Source organism: Ostrea edulis, chromosome 7, assembly GCF_947568905.1.
Source record: "Ostrea edulis chromosome 7, xbOstEdul1.1, whole genome shotgun sequence".
In the NCBI taxonomy this organism is placed as follows: domain Eukaryota; kingdom Metazoa; phylum Mollusca; class Bivalvia; order Ostreida; family Ostreidae; genus Ostrea; species Ostrea edulis.
Window position 1 is genome coordinate 77,921,791 of NC_079170.1, and position 13,364 is coordinate 77,935,154.

The 13,364-nt window shown below is 36.6% G+C and overlaps 2 protein-coding genes across 3 annotated transcripts in view; one reads left to right on the plus strand and one right to left on the minus strand.

The window, feature by feature from the left end:
* Positions 1 to 820, minus strand: part of LOC125655023 (acetoacetyl-CoA synthetase-like) — a 33,988-nt gene extending 33,168 nt beyond the window's left edge. The window contains exon 1 of the mRNA XM_048885138.2: positions 660 to 820. The gene's annotated coding sequence lies outside the window, so the exon portion shown is untranslated. The remainder of the gene's footprint in view (positions 1 to 659) is intronic.
* Positions 821 to 6,100: 5,280 nt separating this feature from the next.
* Positions 6,101 to 10,366, plus strand: LOC125656840 (uncharacterized). 2 transcript variants are annotated; one of them, XM_048887427.2, is made up of 2 exons: positions 6,101 to 6,266; positions 9,545 to 10,366. In XM_048887427.2, exons 1-2 carry the CDS (start codon positions 6,254 to 6,256, stop codon positions 9,949 to 9,951), a joined length of 420 nt encoding a protein of 139 aa, XP_048743384.1. In that variant the 5' UTR covers positions 6,101 to 6,253; the 3' UTR covers positions 9,952 to 10,366. The 2 variants fall into 2 exon arrangements, with proteins under 2 accessions (XP_048743384.1, XP_048743383.1); XM_048887426.2 differs by lacking the exon at positions 6,101 to 6,266 and adding an exon at positions 8,335 to 8,596.
* The last annotated feature ends 2,998 nt before the right edge of the window (positions 10,367 to 13,364 follow it).

Here is a 13,364-nt window from a genome sequence, read left to right on the forward strand (position 1 = left end):
TTTCTGGGAAAAGAGTACCAATTCATTTCCCATAGACCTCAATGTTAACCTTTGCCCCTCTCACTAATTAACTATATCGATTTTAAACAAATGACCGCAAACATTTCAAAGTTCATTCCAAGTGTTGATAAAAAATGATAAAAAATATATAGGGTCCCGTGCCTTTTATAGGCCATATTTGTACTTTTTTACAACACATAGCAATCTGCAGTAAATTACACACTTCATTTTAAGCACACCCCTACCATGGTAATTTCCTCAGTCATTTCTCGATTTTGTGCGATAATTTTTCATCCTGACAATTAATTTGAACCTCTATAATATTTCTTTCAATTCCAAATAATTTCACTCTTGATATTAGCCAATCACGCAACACCTAGACATTTATACCTCCGCTCAATCTTGGGTAAACTCCGTCCGGGTTACGCATACGGGGGTTTGGTACTCTCATTCCTTCTAACTTTTTAGTGTAGCGGAAATGGCCGAGTAGTTACGATTGCAATCAGATTATCGCTCGGCCTTTTCCGGTTAGAGGTGACGGAAAATGCCGAGTGATGTTACGATCGCCACCAAAATATATGTTTTCAATAAACGCGAGTATGTAACGGTTGCACCACTCTATTTAATTTTGCCTATATGTTCTTACCAAAATTACTCACCTTTGACCTGACCCTGCTTCCTTAAAGTAAACTTTTCAGAAGTTTTACTTTCACATCATGTAGTACGTACACAGCATTTTCATACCAAAAAATGCATACCCATCCAGCAAGGCGTGAGAGTTTGTTTACATCGAAGTCAAGCACGTGCAAAATCAGCTGGTCAAAAGCCAAATCACCCACCTCTACAACAAAAATTCAAAAAAATATTAATAAATCCTTCTTTCATGGTTTTTACTCGCAAAATTTCAAACACAATACTTGAATTTACATCTCACAAAAAATTGGAGACCCTACCTCATAAGGAAAGTCCCATAAAACATGCAAAGTTCCAGGAATTATTTTCTTTTGGCCATGATTCGAACGTGAACCTCCACGTAAATAGAGTGATGCAACCTAACAGCAGAGACGTTGATTAATTTGTACGTCTCTGGTATTAAAATATATATGAAACAAATATATAGACCCAAACAACGCACAGTCCCCTAAATCTACCGACTGATATCATCTTTCTGGCCAAGATTTAAGCATATGGTATCAAATCAGTGAAATCACTTTGCGCTGTCCTTTTTGATATTCTTAAAGCATTGATATCAATTAGTTTGAATAAATATTGATATTCCATACATCATACAACAGAGTCTTCGACCCGCGAGGACACATCTGCTTCATGATTTTTTTACTTGGATATTGAACGTAACAGCAAACTAACAACTCAACTTTACGACAACCATGATAACTTCAGCTTCTCCGTCGTCAACTTCCTACATTCGATGCACAAGAGCATGTCCTGCGTATGATAAGTGGGTTTTTTAAAATCGAGACAGACTACGGACAAATGAGTTCATACTACAGGAGTTTCAACCGTCTTGCATTTCGCAAATTCTATGTACGTTATATACTGTGTTACGACATGATTTACAAATACAACCTGTCATTAAGTTGAATCCATGCTCTTTGGCATATATTGTTATACCTGATCAAGATATATAGGGCCCACGGAAGACTGTTCACAATCTACCTCCGACAGATCTTACCTCTGGTATGTCCAGGGATCTGTGTTTGGACTACTCTTAGTTTTGTGTTCTTTATAAAGGATTTATAATTAACCTTGAAAACTATAGCTGTTCGTTATACATGTCGTATATATGACATGACTGTGTCAATGTACCTCTCCTCGGTCAAATGCCAAATTCTTTTCCATCCACCAACCCAACTGAATCTGCTCTTGGCCGCTACGTATGATGTCAATCTAATTAAAATTAGATCCTTTGATCCGCTACACATAGCGATAGTAGATGAGTGGATCAAAGGAACTAATTTTAATTAGATTCCGCATGGTGTTAGCTAAACATCCCTGATCACTATGCTATGGGGGTGAGGGTGGATCAGAGGAGAATTAGGATGAAAGCCGAGGTGGGAAGAGAGGAAGAGAGGTTCAGGATAGGATGAAAGATAAAGATGTGAGAGGAGGGTGAAGTTCACATGCAGATGGTTCTACATAATAAATCTAGTATGTACATGTATTTATCAATCTAGTTATCTATAATATCTATTTATAACCATTTATTTTTTTTTTTACTTTCTTTAAATTTATATATCTGCATAAATCGATTTTTTTGCCTCTAGCTATCTATGATTTACTAAAATACTTTTAGGAAATAAATGTCAGTTTTGAAATAACATGAGGGTATGAAATGCCAGCTGGCACTGATATGTTTTGTGAAGTGTGGTATGTCGGCACATGCACAGGATTTTGACACAATCTGAGGAAGCTACAAGCGTATAGTATAATTAGTACTGCTATTATAAGTACATATACATCTGTACATGTATACTATATAACACGCGTTTGCTGAGATTATATTAAAATATTGTGTGTCACATATTTTCAAAAATGAAATATATATTTTTTATACATATACAATACTTCTCCAAAACGTCCCCTCAGAAAACCTGTCCTCTCTGAATATCGGCCGATTTATGCATATGTTTTCATTTTACCCCAGACAATTAAAAGATCACAGTTCACATCTTATAAAATGTGTCCAATGAATATAAGAAAAATTCAATATATGAGCGTACATTTTCATTGTTGCCAAAAGCCTGTCAAAGACCACGCTATGATGTCATAATCCTAGAATACAGTGACGTCAATCGGGGGAAAAATGGAGAGAGCAATGAAACTGATTGGTAAGCATACCGAAACTTTGGTGACATTTGTAAAATGATCACAAATTTTGCGGTACCTTCTTGAGATACCGATCCAAATACTAAAATTCAATGAGGAAATCTATCGAAAATATGTAATGATACTTTTTTCTTGCACTTTTTCTTCAAACTATAAAGCGTCTAGACCTACATATGAGTACAAACTTCTCGTGTGGGACGTTAAACAATACAATCAATTAATCAATCAAGTACACTTTGAAATTCATAATTATGTCCTTTTATTGTACTAGATAAAGATTTTAACGCCCCACTCAAGATATCGCATTGTACTGCAATCACTGATATTCTATCATTTTGAATATAACTAATGATAAGTATTTGTAAAGGATAAAAGGTTTGAAAGCCATTTAATTTTTACAGATTTCACTAGCATGAACATTCAGCATGTGGTGAGGGATCTGAATTTAAGGTCGCTCGGGGGGGGGGGGGGGGGGGGGGGGGGCATAGGGGGGGGGGGCATATTTTACCGAATGTATTTATCATTTCTTTTAATTGGTCTTAGTGTTGTTTAACCACTAAGGTCCATCGATATACTCTGTCATAAGAATTCCTTAAATGCTTATAGTTGCAATATTTTTGTCTTTGAAATATTTACAAATTGCAATGATAGTCATTTTCTCATGAATGCGTTGGAGTTGTAAAAATTACCCGTTTTACAAAACAACTTACGGCAAAGTCGCAAGTCTTATATTGTATTACACAGTTACTACTTTGAATGAATGAAGTAAAACTTTTCTGAGGCTTAATTTTCAACATTTTAAAGAAACATGTTGCATTTGAAGTGAACGACCTTACAATAAACCGGAAAATTCCAGTATGTAAAGTATGTCGTAAGTCGATCGTAAGTTCTTTTGTAAAACGCGCCCCTGAATCTTTACGTATAGTATATAGGCATATATGCCTATTTAATCCGACAAAAATGGATGTCGAATATATAATTATTAGAAATACATTTTTGAAAATACACGAGTGTATGACGCGGTGCAGTTCAATCCTCGCCAGTCGTGTATTTTATATTTATTGTATTTTATATTCTAGATACGACAAAGACCGGATTTTCTGAAACCATTTTCTTGTGAATTCAAAGAAATGATCATAATGATGAAAAAGGTGAAATTTTATGCTCTCAAAACATGTATCAATATTTACACCTGTAATTAGTAGTTTTAATGAATATCCACCTGTAAATTCAAAACGTCATATAACTTCGCACCCCCTCCTCCGGTATACCGTGCACAGAATCGTATCTTTCATTCAACCTCTAATACATATCATAAAAATTTCGATGAATATGTATGCGTATTGTATTTCTTTAAATTGATCCCTTCAATCATTACCCCCCCCCCCCCTTCATCATTCACTTTACCTTGGCTGTCAGGGGCGGATCCAGGAATTAGTTTAAACTTTATTTCATTTGAATATGTCAACATATATTGAACACAATAAATTATATGCACACAGAATTCGGAAACAAGTTGTAGCAACTTATATTAATCCGTTTTCCTTGAATTAACTTTGAATGGTAAATGTACATTTGCCCTTGTTGCATGACAAAGATGAAAATGAAAAAGTAAAGAAAAATGAAAGAAAAAACTTTAACAAATAAATAAATAAACATTTGAAGAGATGTAATAACATAAGTTCATAAACATATTCACAACACAAATATACAGATGCATAACATGCATGTTTATAACGATCAGAAAGAAATTAATATACAATAACTTCCAAACAAGAAATAGAAACGAACCTCGATAAGATTAAGTTACAAATCTTTTGGATGCGGTGATAAAATGATGTACATGTTTAAAAATATTTTTATTATAGGAGAAATTCTTAGTTAAGTCTCCATGTAAAAGGATATTTATAGTTACTGGTCTTATTGGATCAATCATTTTTTTTCTTACATGCATCTTTGAAGAGAGGACATTGGAGTAAAAAGTGTGTTGTTGTTTCGATTTTTCCACAGGCACAATATGGATTATCTATTATGTGTTTCTTGAATAGATGGGATTTAAGAGTACTACAATTGAGTCTAAGTCGTGTGTGTAGTATCTGTTCGTTGCGTTTGCCAAATAGAAAATGTTTGGGGATTTCATAAGTGCTTGTGTTAAGCACACGTTTTAAATTTGAAATTGAAGGATTCTCTCACAAGTACGCTTGATGGAAAATCGATCCAAAGCGGTGTAGTGGACGGAAGAAAAGATTGTGCATAGTGGTGTGTGTTGAAATGGGTTGAATAATACACTGCGTTCATCTAGTGGGGTATTGGTGTGTTTCATTAATTCTAAGAGGGATTAAAGACGATAAATAATTTTGGGTGCTCCCATGTACCATAGTATGAAATTTGATAATTTTTTTCAGGAATTGCGGTTACGGGGAGTGCAACTTTATGAGGCGAAGCCCCGGAAGCTCCTGAATTTTGCAGGTTTTATAGGGCTTCAAATATGTCTCCTACGCAGTAATTTTTACTATTTTCTGTCATTTCTTATACAGGGAAATCAGTCAAATGACGCAAATTTTAAGGGTTTTTGGACAAAATGTAAATTCTCCCAATAAAAGTAATTCAATAAATCAAAGGGTTTTTATCATTTATTGCTCTGAGAGTGGAAGAAATTATTGCTTCTTTTATCATTTGCATTTTTCTAAGTAAGAGACCACGAGTTACCTTAAATTTGAAAATTTTAGACAGGGGGAGGGGGGTGGCGGCGGCGGCTGCGCCCCCCCCCTTAAATCCGCCACTGGCTGTAGAGATGTAAACTTGTACATACCACCACCACCACCACCATCTCCAAATAAAATGTACATTATAAACGATACCTATATACAATGTATAGCGAGTTACCCGGATAATAATGAAAGTGGTGAAATAGTGATGATAATAATGATGATAATTATGAGAGAGAGAGAGAGAGCAGTGTCGTAGCTTCCATTGAGGCAACCGAGGCAGCTGCCTCGGTAAAAAAAAAAAAAAAACCCACCTTTTACGTTGTTAAAATGTCGATAGCTTCTGGGGGGCTGCGCCCTCCAGACCCCCTGCCTCGGTAATATTCGAACCCAAGCTACGCCTATGAAGAGAGAGAGAGAGAGAGAGAGAGAGAGAGAGAGAGAGAGAGAGAGAGAGAGAGAGAGAGAGAGAGAGAGAGAGAGAGACTATTTAAATAATTCAACTCGCGTATATATATTGATACGGATATATAGATCTATATATATAACCTTGAGTTTTGACGACTGGCTTTTAAAGCTCTAAGGCGCAAGGTGTCACTCGGTTGCTATGAGATTTGTTTACATTGGAGAATATTCCGTCGAGCGTTAATTCTCTTGGGATTTTAAAAATACTAAAAAGGGGACAAACAGCCAAGACAATGACTGATGACGGTAAGTCAAGCACGCTTCGTTTATTCATAATTAATTAATAGATATAATTACAAATAATGAGCCACGTCTATCATACAGGTACACCTTTATACATGTATTATATGCACAGGTACAGTGCGTGTCGGGCATTACCAAACTTCTCCAGGTGGTCTTCACAAAATCACAACCATCTGTTACACAGTTTTCGATTTGTCGTACTGTGATCCCGAAGGGGGGGGGGGGGGATTCACCGTGCCACTTTCTACTTTCTTTCCAGACAATCTAATGCTATATAATACTGGATATCACTTCTATGGAGTTTCCGGTATCATCACGATTATTCTTATTGTGAAAAATCAATGTTGCCTAGTTGAACGCATGCATTAACCTGCCTCGCTAGGGAATCAATAAAGTAATTGATTAAGCCATGTACGTACCGAACTACTTTAAAGTGGCAGTAAATGCTCAAGATTACAAGAGTTTGGAGAAAACAAAGAAAGGTCTTTCCTACTTTTACACCATCCTTTTTCTTGCCCCGTGTGTGTGTGTGTGTGTTGGGGGGGGGGGGGCTGTATGAGCACACCCCCCCCCCTTGTATTTTTTTTTTAAAGATGAATAAATAATTTAATTGTTGAAGACCCATCTTGGAATAGGACGGCAATATAAACAAGACGCCCCGCGGCCGCATAAAGCTCACCAGCCACATGGATTCTTCCACAGATATACATGCACGTGCCTCATAGCCTCAGTGGAACCATATGACTGTAATATACACACTACTCAATCTAAGACCCCGTTCATGAGTACATGTGCACTTGAAGGGTATATTGGTCTTTGATGTAGCGAATCTGTTGCTTTGAAAAATCTTGTCGTTACTCGATATTTCTCGGGGCATAGGGCATTATTTGAACACACTTTAATCTACCACAGAATAACTTTTCAGTGTACTACTGTTGCGTTAGATTTGGTCTTGAGAAGATTTAAGGTATTCAATGTATAACGAAAGGATAATGAACAATTTTGAAGGATTTAAATTTAAAAAAATGTTTATTGTTAGATAATGATGAAAATGAAGAAGAATACATGACTGGTAAATGACCAGAAGCTGACCTTTTTTGCACTTGGATCTTTTTTGAAGAGTTATCTGCCCCTTGTAAAAATAAGAAGCATCTTACTTTCTAAGAATGTGTACGGTAAATGTTTAATTTTGTTTCATATTTTCAGAGAGGAAGTGTGTGTAACATTCTACCAAAGATTTGTATGAAAATATATAATTTCTTTTTAAACATATTTTAGTAAAGCATGATCTTCCCAGAGACTTCATTGATCATGTGAAATTTTAAGTGAAATAAATCAAGCAGCAAACAATATTTTTAAAATTCCTATAATGGTGGATTATTCTTATTTGATGAATCCTTCAAAATGATACCAAGGTTACAAAACTCCCACCATCTATTTACTAGATATAGGAAATATAGCCGTTATACATCGAACACTTTTTAGAATATTACCCATACACTGCACGTTTGCATGTATATTCCTGTGTAACTTCGTGACCCCGGACTCAAGGAGTTAACGTTATAACACAATCATTGAAGAGGTTTGCGGAACTCCAAGCAGAGAAAGACATATTCCCTTATAAATATCCAAACGGTGAGGGAGAGCAGTACCTGATATACCCTCTACCCTAGATCCCCGATGGTGCTCAAATAAAAGAAACTATGAAACCCCCAAACTTAGATTTTGTGAGATTTTTTCTCGGGGTTTCAGGCCAGGAGAAACTTGAATTAACCTTCACTGAGTGCGCTGAACAGAAATGGATTCTACGATTGTTTATGTACATGTATATATAGACTTTACGATAGAGTTATCTTTCGTATCAGAGGGTCATTGCACCTTAAACATGCAAAATCTATAATTGAAATTCCTGCATCATCTTTAAAGGAACCAGAATAGAACTTGTATGTGTAGTTTATTAAAACTCTTTTGATGTTCATGACACCTCGACTAACAAGTGTCAATTACAGAATGTACCTTCAGAATGGAAAATCAATCAACTAATCGATAATGTCCCAAGCCCGCTGTCGGTGAGGGGTGAAACATTATCTGTTAATTGTTCAAAGAAACGCACCAAAGTCTGGGATTAAGAATGCTTCCATTTTCTGAGTTATCTATAGCTTGCGCGAGATGAAATAGTTGCTACTAAATACGGATTGTTGATCACTATCCTTGGAACATATATTCAGTGTTTTAAAGTGTTCAAAAAGGGATATTTTGAATTCGGAAAATGGGAAGGAAATCGCCATCAAAGCAAGATCAACATAAAAATGCAAACCCGACATCCCAGCAATGTAAGTCTTCCACTGTATCAGCAATGTAAGTCTTCCACTGTATTGGTTCGTGTGTAGTGAACCGGGTCAATTCGAACCCCGGTTCATTTCCATACTTGTACAATAACGTCTAGATGTGAAATAATATCCCCACAAATATTTTAGCTAAATATTTTAAATAATATATCATTCCAGCTCTAGTTCCTTTAAATAATAATAATTCAAATAGCTAATTATAAACTCACGGCAATGCAGCTATCGTTAATTAGTCTGGTCCGGTCTCCATCCCTTTCACACGAGTGTTACATACTTCTGTAGCATTGTTTTACCTTTAGAAAAACTTTATTTTTTAATTTCTATAAATTATTCCTGTTGATAATAAATGAAGAGCGAATATATAACTTATAACAAATTTTATGAATATATACTGTAGTAATTAGGGTTATACGGACCGTGGATATCGGTCTGGATAGCTCAGTTGTTAGAGCACCTGACCAGTAATGCATGGGTCCCGGGTTCGATTCCCGGTCCAGCCAAAGACTTTCTTTCCTCTATCTCTTTCTCTTATACTACAATACCAACAACAACAGGCCCGGTTACCTAACATGGCTATGTAAACACACGAACTCATTTGAAGCTGGGAGTTTTCGGGTCGTATGGGCCCGGCTTTAATGAATATTTGAAGGTATGTATGGACACAGCTATCGTAGGAAAATATGTAAAGAACTTTTTTATATTAAAATTATGAGACAGCAACACAGGAATACAATGATATCAGGTCTCAACCGTGCGCAGCTTTTTGTGCGCCGTAAATCGAAGGTTTTTATTAGGGGTGGAACTGTAGCTCTCTGTTCCGTCAAAATATTTTTTCAGAGAGCTACAGTTCTGCAGCTAGCGTATGCTCGAACAATCTAGAAGGGACATAAAACATTGTGATAACTAACTGTGCTTTTTTATTTCTCTTTTCAGCATCATCATCCGGAGCTTTGAAGAAAGAGGCGGCTGTATTGAAAGACACCAGTCTCGCAGTGCTCTCGCGAGAGCTGGGAGCCCTCGACAAATACAGCGGTCTAATGCTTGGGATGTACCTAAATGTTCCTACCACTACTATCGTCAACATCGCTAACGCCGCGTCAGACGACGGGTATGATGACGTCAGCGACAGAACCCGGATTGACACCACACAGAAAATACTGATCACGTGGAAGGACTCTTGGAAAGACATGCGCCCAAAGATTAAAGAGCGGGAAAAAGTGAAAGAGCTTGCGCGAGCAGTTACCGAGATGGGGAAATCTGAAATGGCAGCTGTGATCACCGACAAACATGGGGAAAACGCGGAACTTACGGCGGACGCTTTTCAAGGCCTCACATCATGAATATCATTAAACTAGTATTTGTGAAAATCTCAGGAATTTCGACTCATCCTGAATAAAGATCATTGGGTTCTTTCACCTTATATCTGTGACTTAGCCAAAGAATGTCTTCGTCTCTTTACTATTGGAGCATGGAGTGCAGATTTCATATACACTGTATTGGCAACGCTATTTCCTAATGCCGTCTATTTATATTCCTATATTCTTTTGTCCATGGCCAAACAAAACAATTATTGTAATTAGGAAACACGTACGTATATTGTACATACTGTTTTGTCAAATAACAATACATTGGGGGAAATATATATACCTTGTGTGTGCAAATTCATTACCTGAAAATTTTGTTCCAGTGAAAGATTGAGGAAGTCCATAATTCATAGTAGATATTAAATCCCTTCTACACAGGAGTACATGGTAATTATGGTTGTTTTGTTTTCTAGACAAACAAACAGTCGCATAGCTTTCATTGTGATATTGAGGAAACTGCTTCTCGCTGGATTTTTTGCTTCATTGAAATTAGTCGATACAAAAATAAATAAAAACATTGTTAATGTACATACATTTTGAAGAAGGGGTCCCGGGCACCGAGCCTTCCGGTGAGATTTGAGCTCATAGTAATACATGTGCAGAGTTTAAATCCAAAACTAATCGACTAGATTCTCGGAAAAGTTGCATCAATGAGAATCAACTATTTCAAAATATGGAAATTTGGCGATTATTTAGAAAGCAAACTTGAAAATTGGGTTTTTCTCCATCTATCAATCTCTATCCACCCATATATACAACAATTGCTATCAGTATTCACATACCAAGTAAAATACACCTCTTATCCTGTACCATGGCTGATATCAAACTACACATTTTATCCTGTACTGATATCAAACTACACGTCTTATCCTGCACTGATATCAAACTACACGTCTTATCCTGTATTGATATCAAACTACACGTCTTATCCTGCACTGATACCAAACTACAGTCTTATCCTGCACTGATATCAAACTACACGTCTTATCCTGTACTGATACCAAACTACACGTCTTATCCTGTACTGATATCAAACTACACGTCTTATTCTGTAGTAATATCAAACTACACGTCTTATCCTGTATTGATATCAAACTCCACGTCTTATCATGTACTGATATCAAACTACACGTCTTATCCTGTATTGATATCAAATTACACGTATTATCCTGTACTGATATCAAACTAAATGTACACTTCTTATCCTTTCCTGATATCAAACTACACACCTTATCCTGTACTGATATCAAACTAAATGTACACGTCTTATCCTTTCCTGATATCAAACTACACACCTTATCCTGTACTGATATCAAACTACACGTCTTATCCTGTATTGATATCAAACTACACGTATTATCCTGTACTGATATCAAACTAAATGTACACTTCTTATCCTTTCCTGATATCAAACTACACACCTTATCCTGTACTGATATCAAACTACACGTCTTATCCTGTACTGATATCAAACTACACATCTTATCCTGTACTGATATCAAACTACACGTCTTATCCTGTACTGATATCAAACTACACGTCTTATCCTGTAGTGATATCAAACTACACGTCTTATCCTGTATTGATATCAAACTACACTTCTTATCCTTTACTAAAATCAAATTACACCACGGAGTCTACATGTAAATCAAAATACCCCACATCAACAGCTGCAGAACACAACAGTGACGAAAAAATCCTACAGTGACAGCTACTGTAGACAACAGTGACGACTTACTCAAAATACCGCACAGCTACAGTAGACAACAGTGACGGCTAAATCAAAATACTCCACACTAACAGCCACAGAACACAACAGTGACGACTAACTCAAAATACCCCATAGCTACAGTACACAACAATAACAGCTAAATCATAATACTAAACAATAACAGCTACAGTACTCAACAGTGACAGCTAAATCAAAATACTCCAGAGTAACAGCTACAGTATACAACAGTGAAATCAAAATACCTCACAGTAATAGCTACAGTACACAATAGTGACAGTTAAATCAAAATACTCAACAGTAACAGCTACAGTAGACAACAGTTACGGCTAAATCAAAATACATCACACTAACAGTTGCAGTACACAAATCAAAATACCTCACATTGACAGCTACAGTAAACAACAGTGACGACTAAATCAAAATACCTCACATTGACAGCTACAGTACACAATAGTGACGGCTAAATCAAAATACCCCACAGTAACAGCTACAGTACACAACAGTGACGGCTAAATCAACTTGAAATACCCCACAATAACAGCTGCAGTACACAACAGCGACAGTTAAATCAAAATACTCCACAGTAACAGCTACAATACACAACAGTGACGGCTAAATCAAAATACCCCACAGTAACAGCTACAATACACAACAGTGACAGTCAAATCAAAATACCCCGCAATATACGCCACAGTCATGGACGGGAGCAGGATTTCAGTAAAGGGGGTGGTAGAAAAATATGATAGGAAGGGAGCCTTCATGGGGTCGCAACTCCCAGTTGATCAAAGGCACAACCCTGGTGCGTGGGCGAAACCCTTGGAAGCTCCTATGATTTATTCTATTTTAATGAAGAAATCATGCGTAAAACTTTTCGCAATTTTAGTATGCGCGAGTGGAAATGACAGTGTTTTAAACTCGCCTAGTTGAAACAGTCATGGACTTGTAGGGATAAATAAAAAACAAAAGAATAAAATATGTACAATTTTTTATCATTTATTACTTTCAGTCACGAACGATCTATCATGCAATTAGCTGCAGAACTGTAGCTCTCTGAAAACTCTGTTATGTCAAAATATTTTTTCAGAGAGCTACAGTTCTGCAGCTATCATGCAATGAGAATGCCATGGGCGGGTCTAGGATTTCAGTTTAGGTATGGATGGCAAACAAATCTGAGAGACAGCAGGGGTCTGCCAATGAAATATGACGTAAAACTAATAATCGTTTTAGTATTGTTCAAGACATACGGTTCATGGAGGGTGTGACCGGTCGACAGGGGATGCTTACTCCTCCTAGGCACATGATCCCACATCCAGGGATCCGTGTAACTTGCCCAACTCTTTATTTTGTATTCCTATTTGGAGTTATGAGATTGATCACTGTTCGTTACCTTCACCTTTCATTATTATCGTATTTTGGAACATTCAGGAATAAACAATATATTTTTAATTTCACCCAGTCATTTTTGATAACGCCGCTGGTTCCCCGTGTGTGGAATCTTTAATCAAGGACGGACTTGGAGGACGTCCATATTTTCATACCGAAAGGTAAAAAGATATACATATACATGTATACGAAAAATAATAGATTTATGCATCTCAATTTGACACAAGATGAATTGTAAATCGGGGTGGGAGGCATATAATTATACATTTTGTGA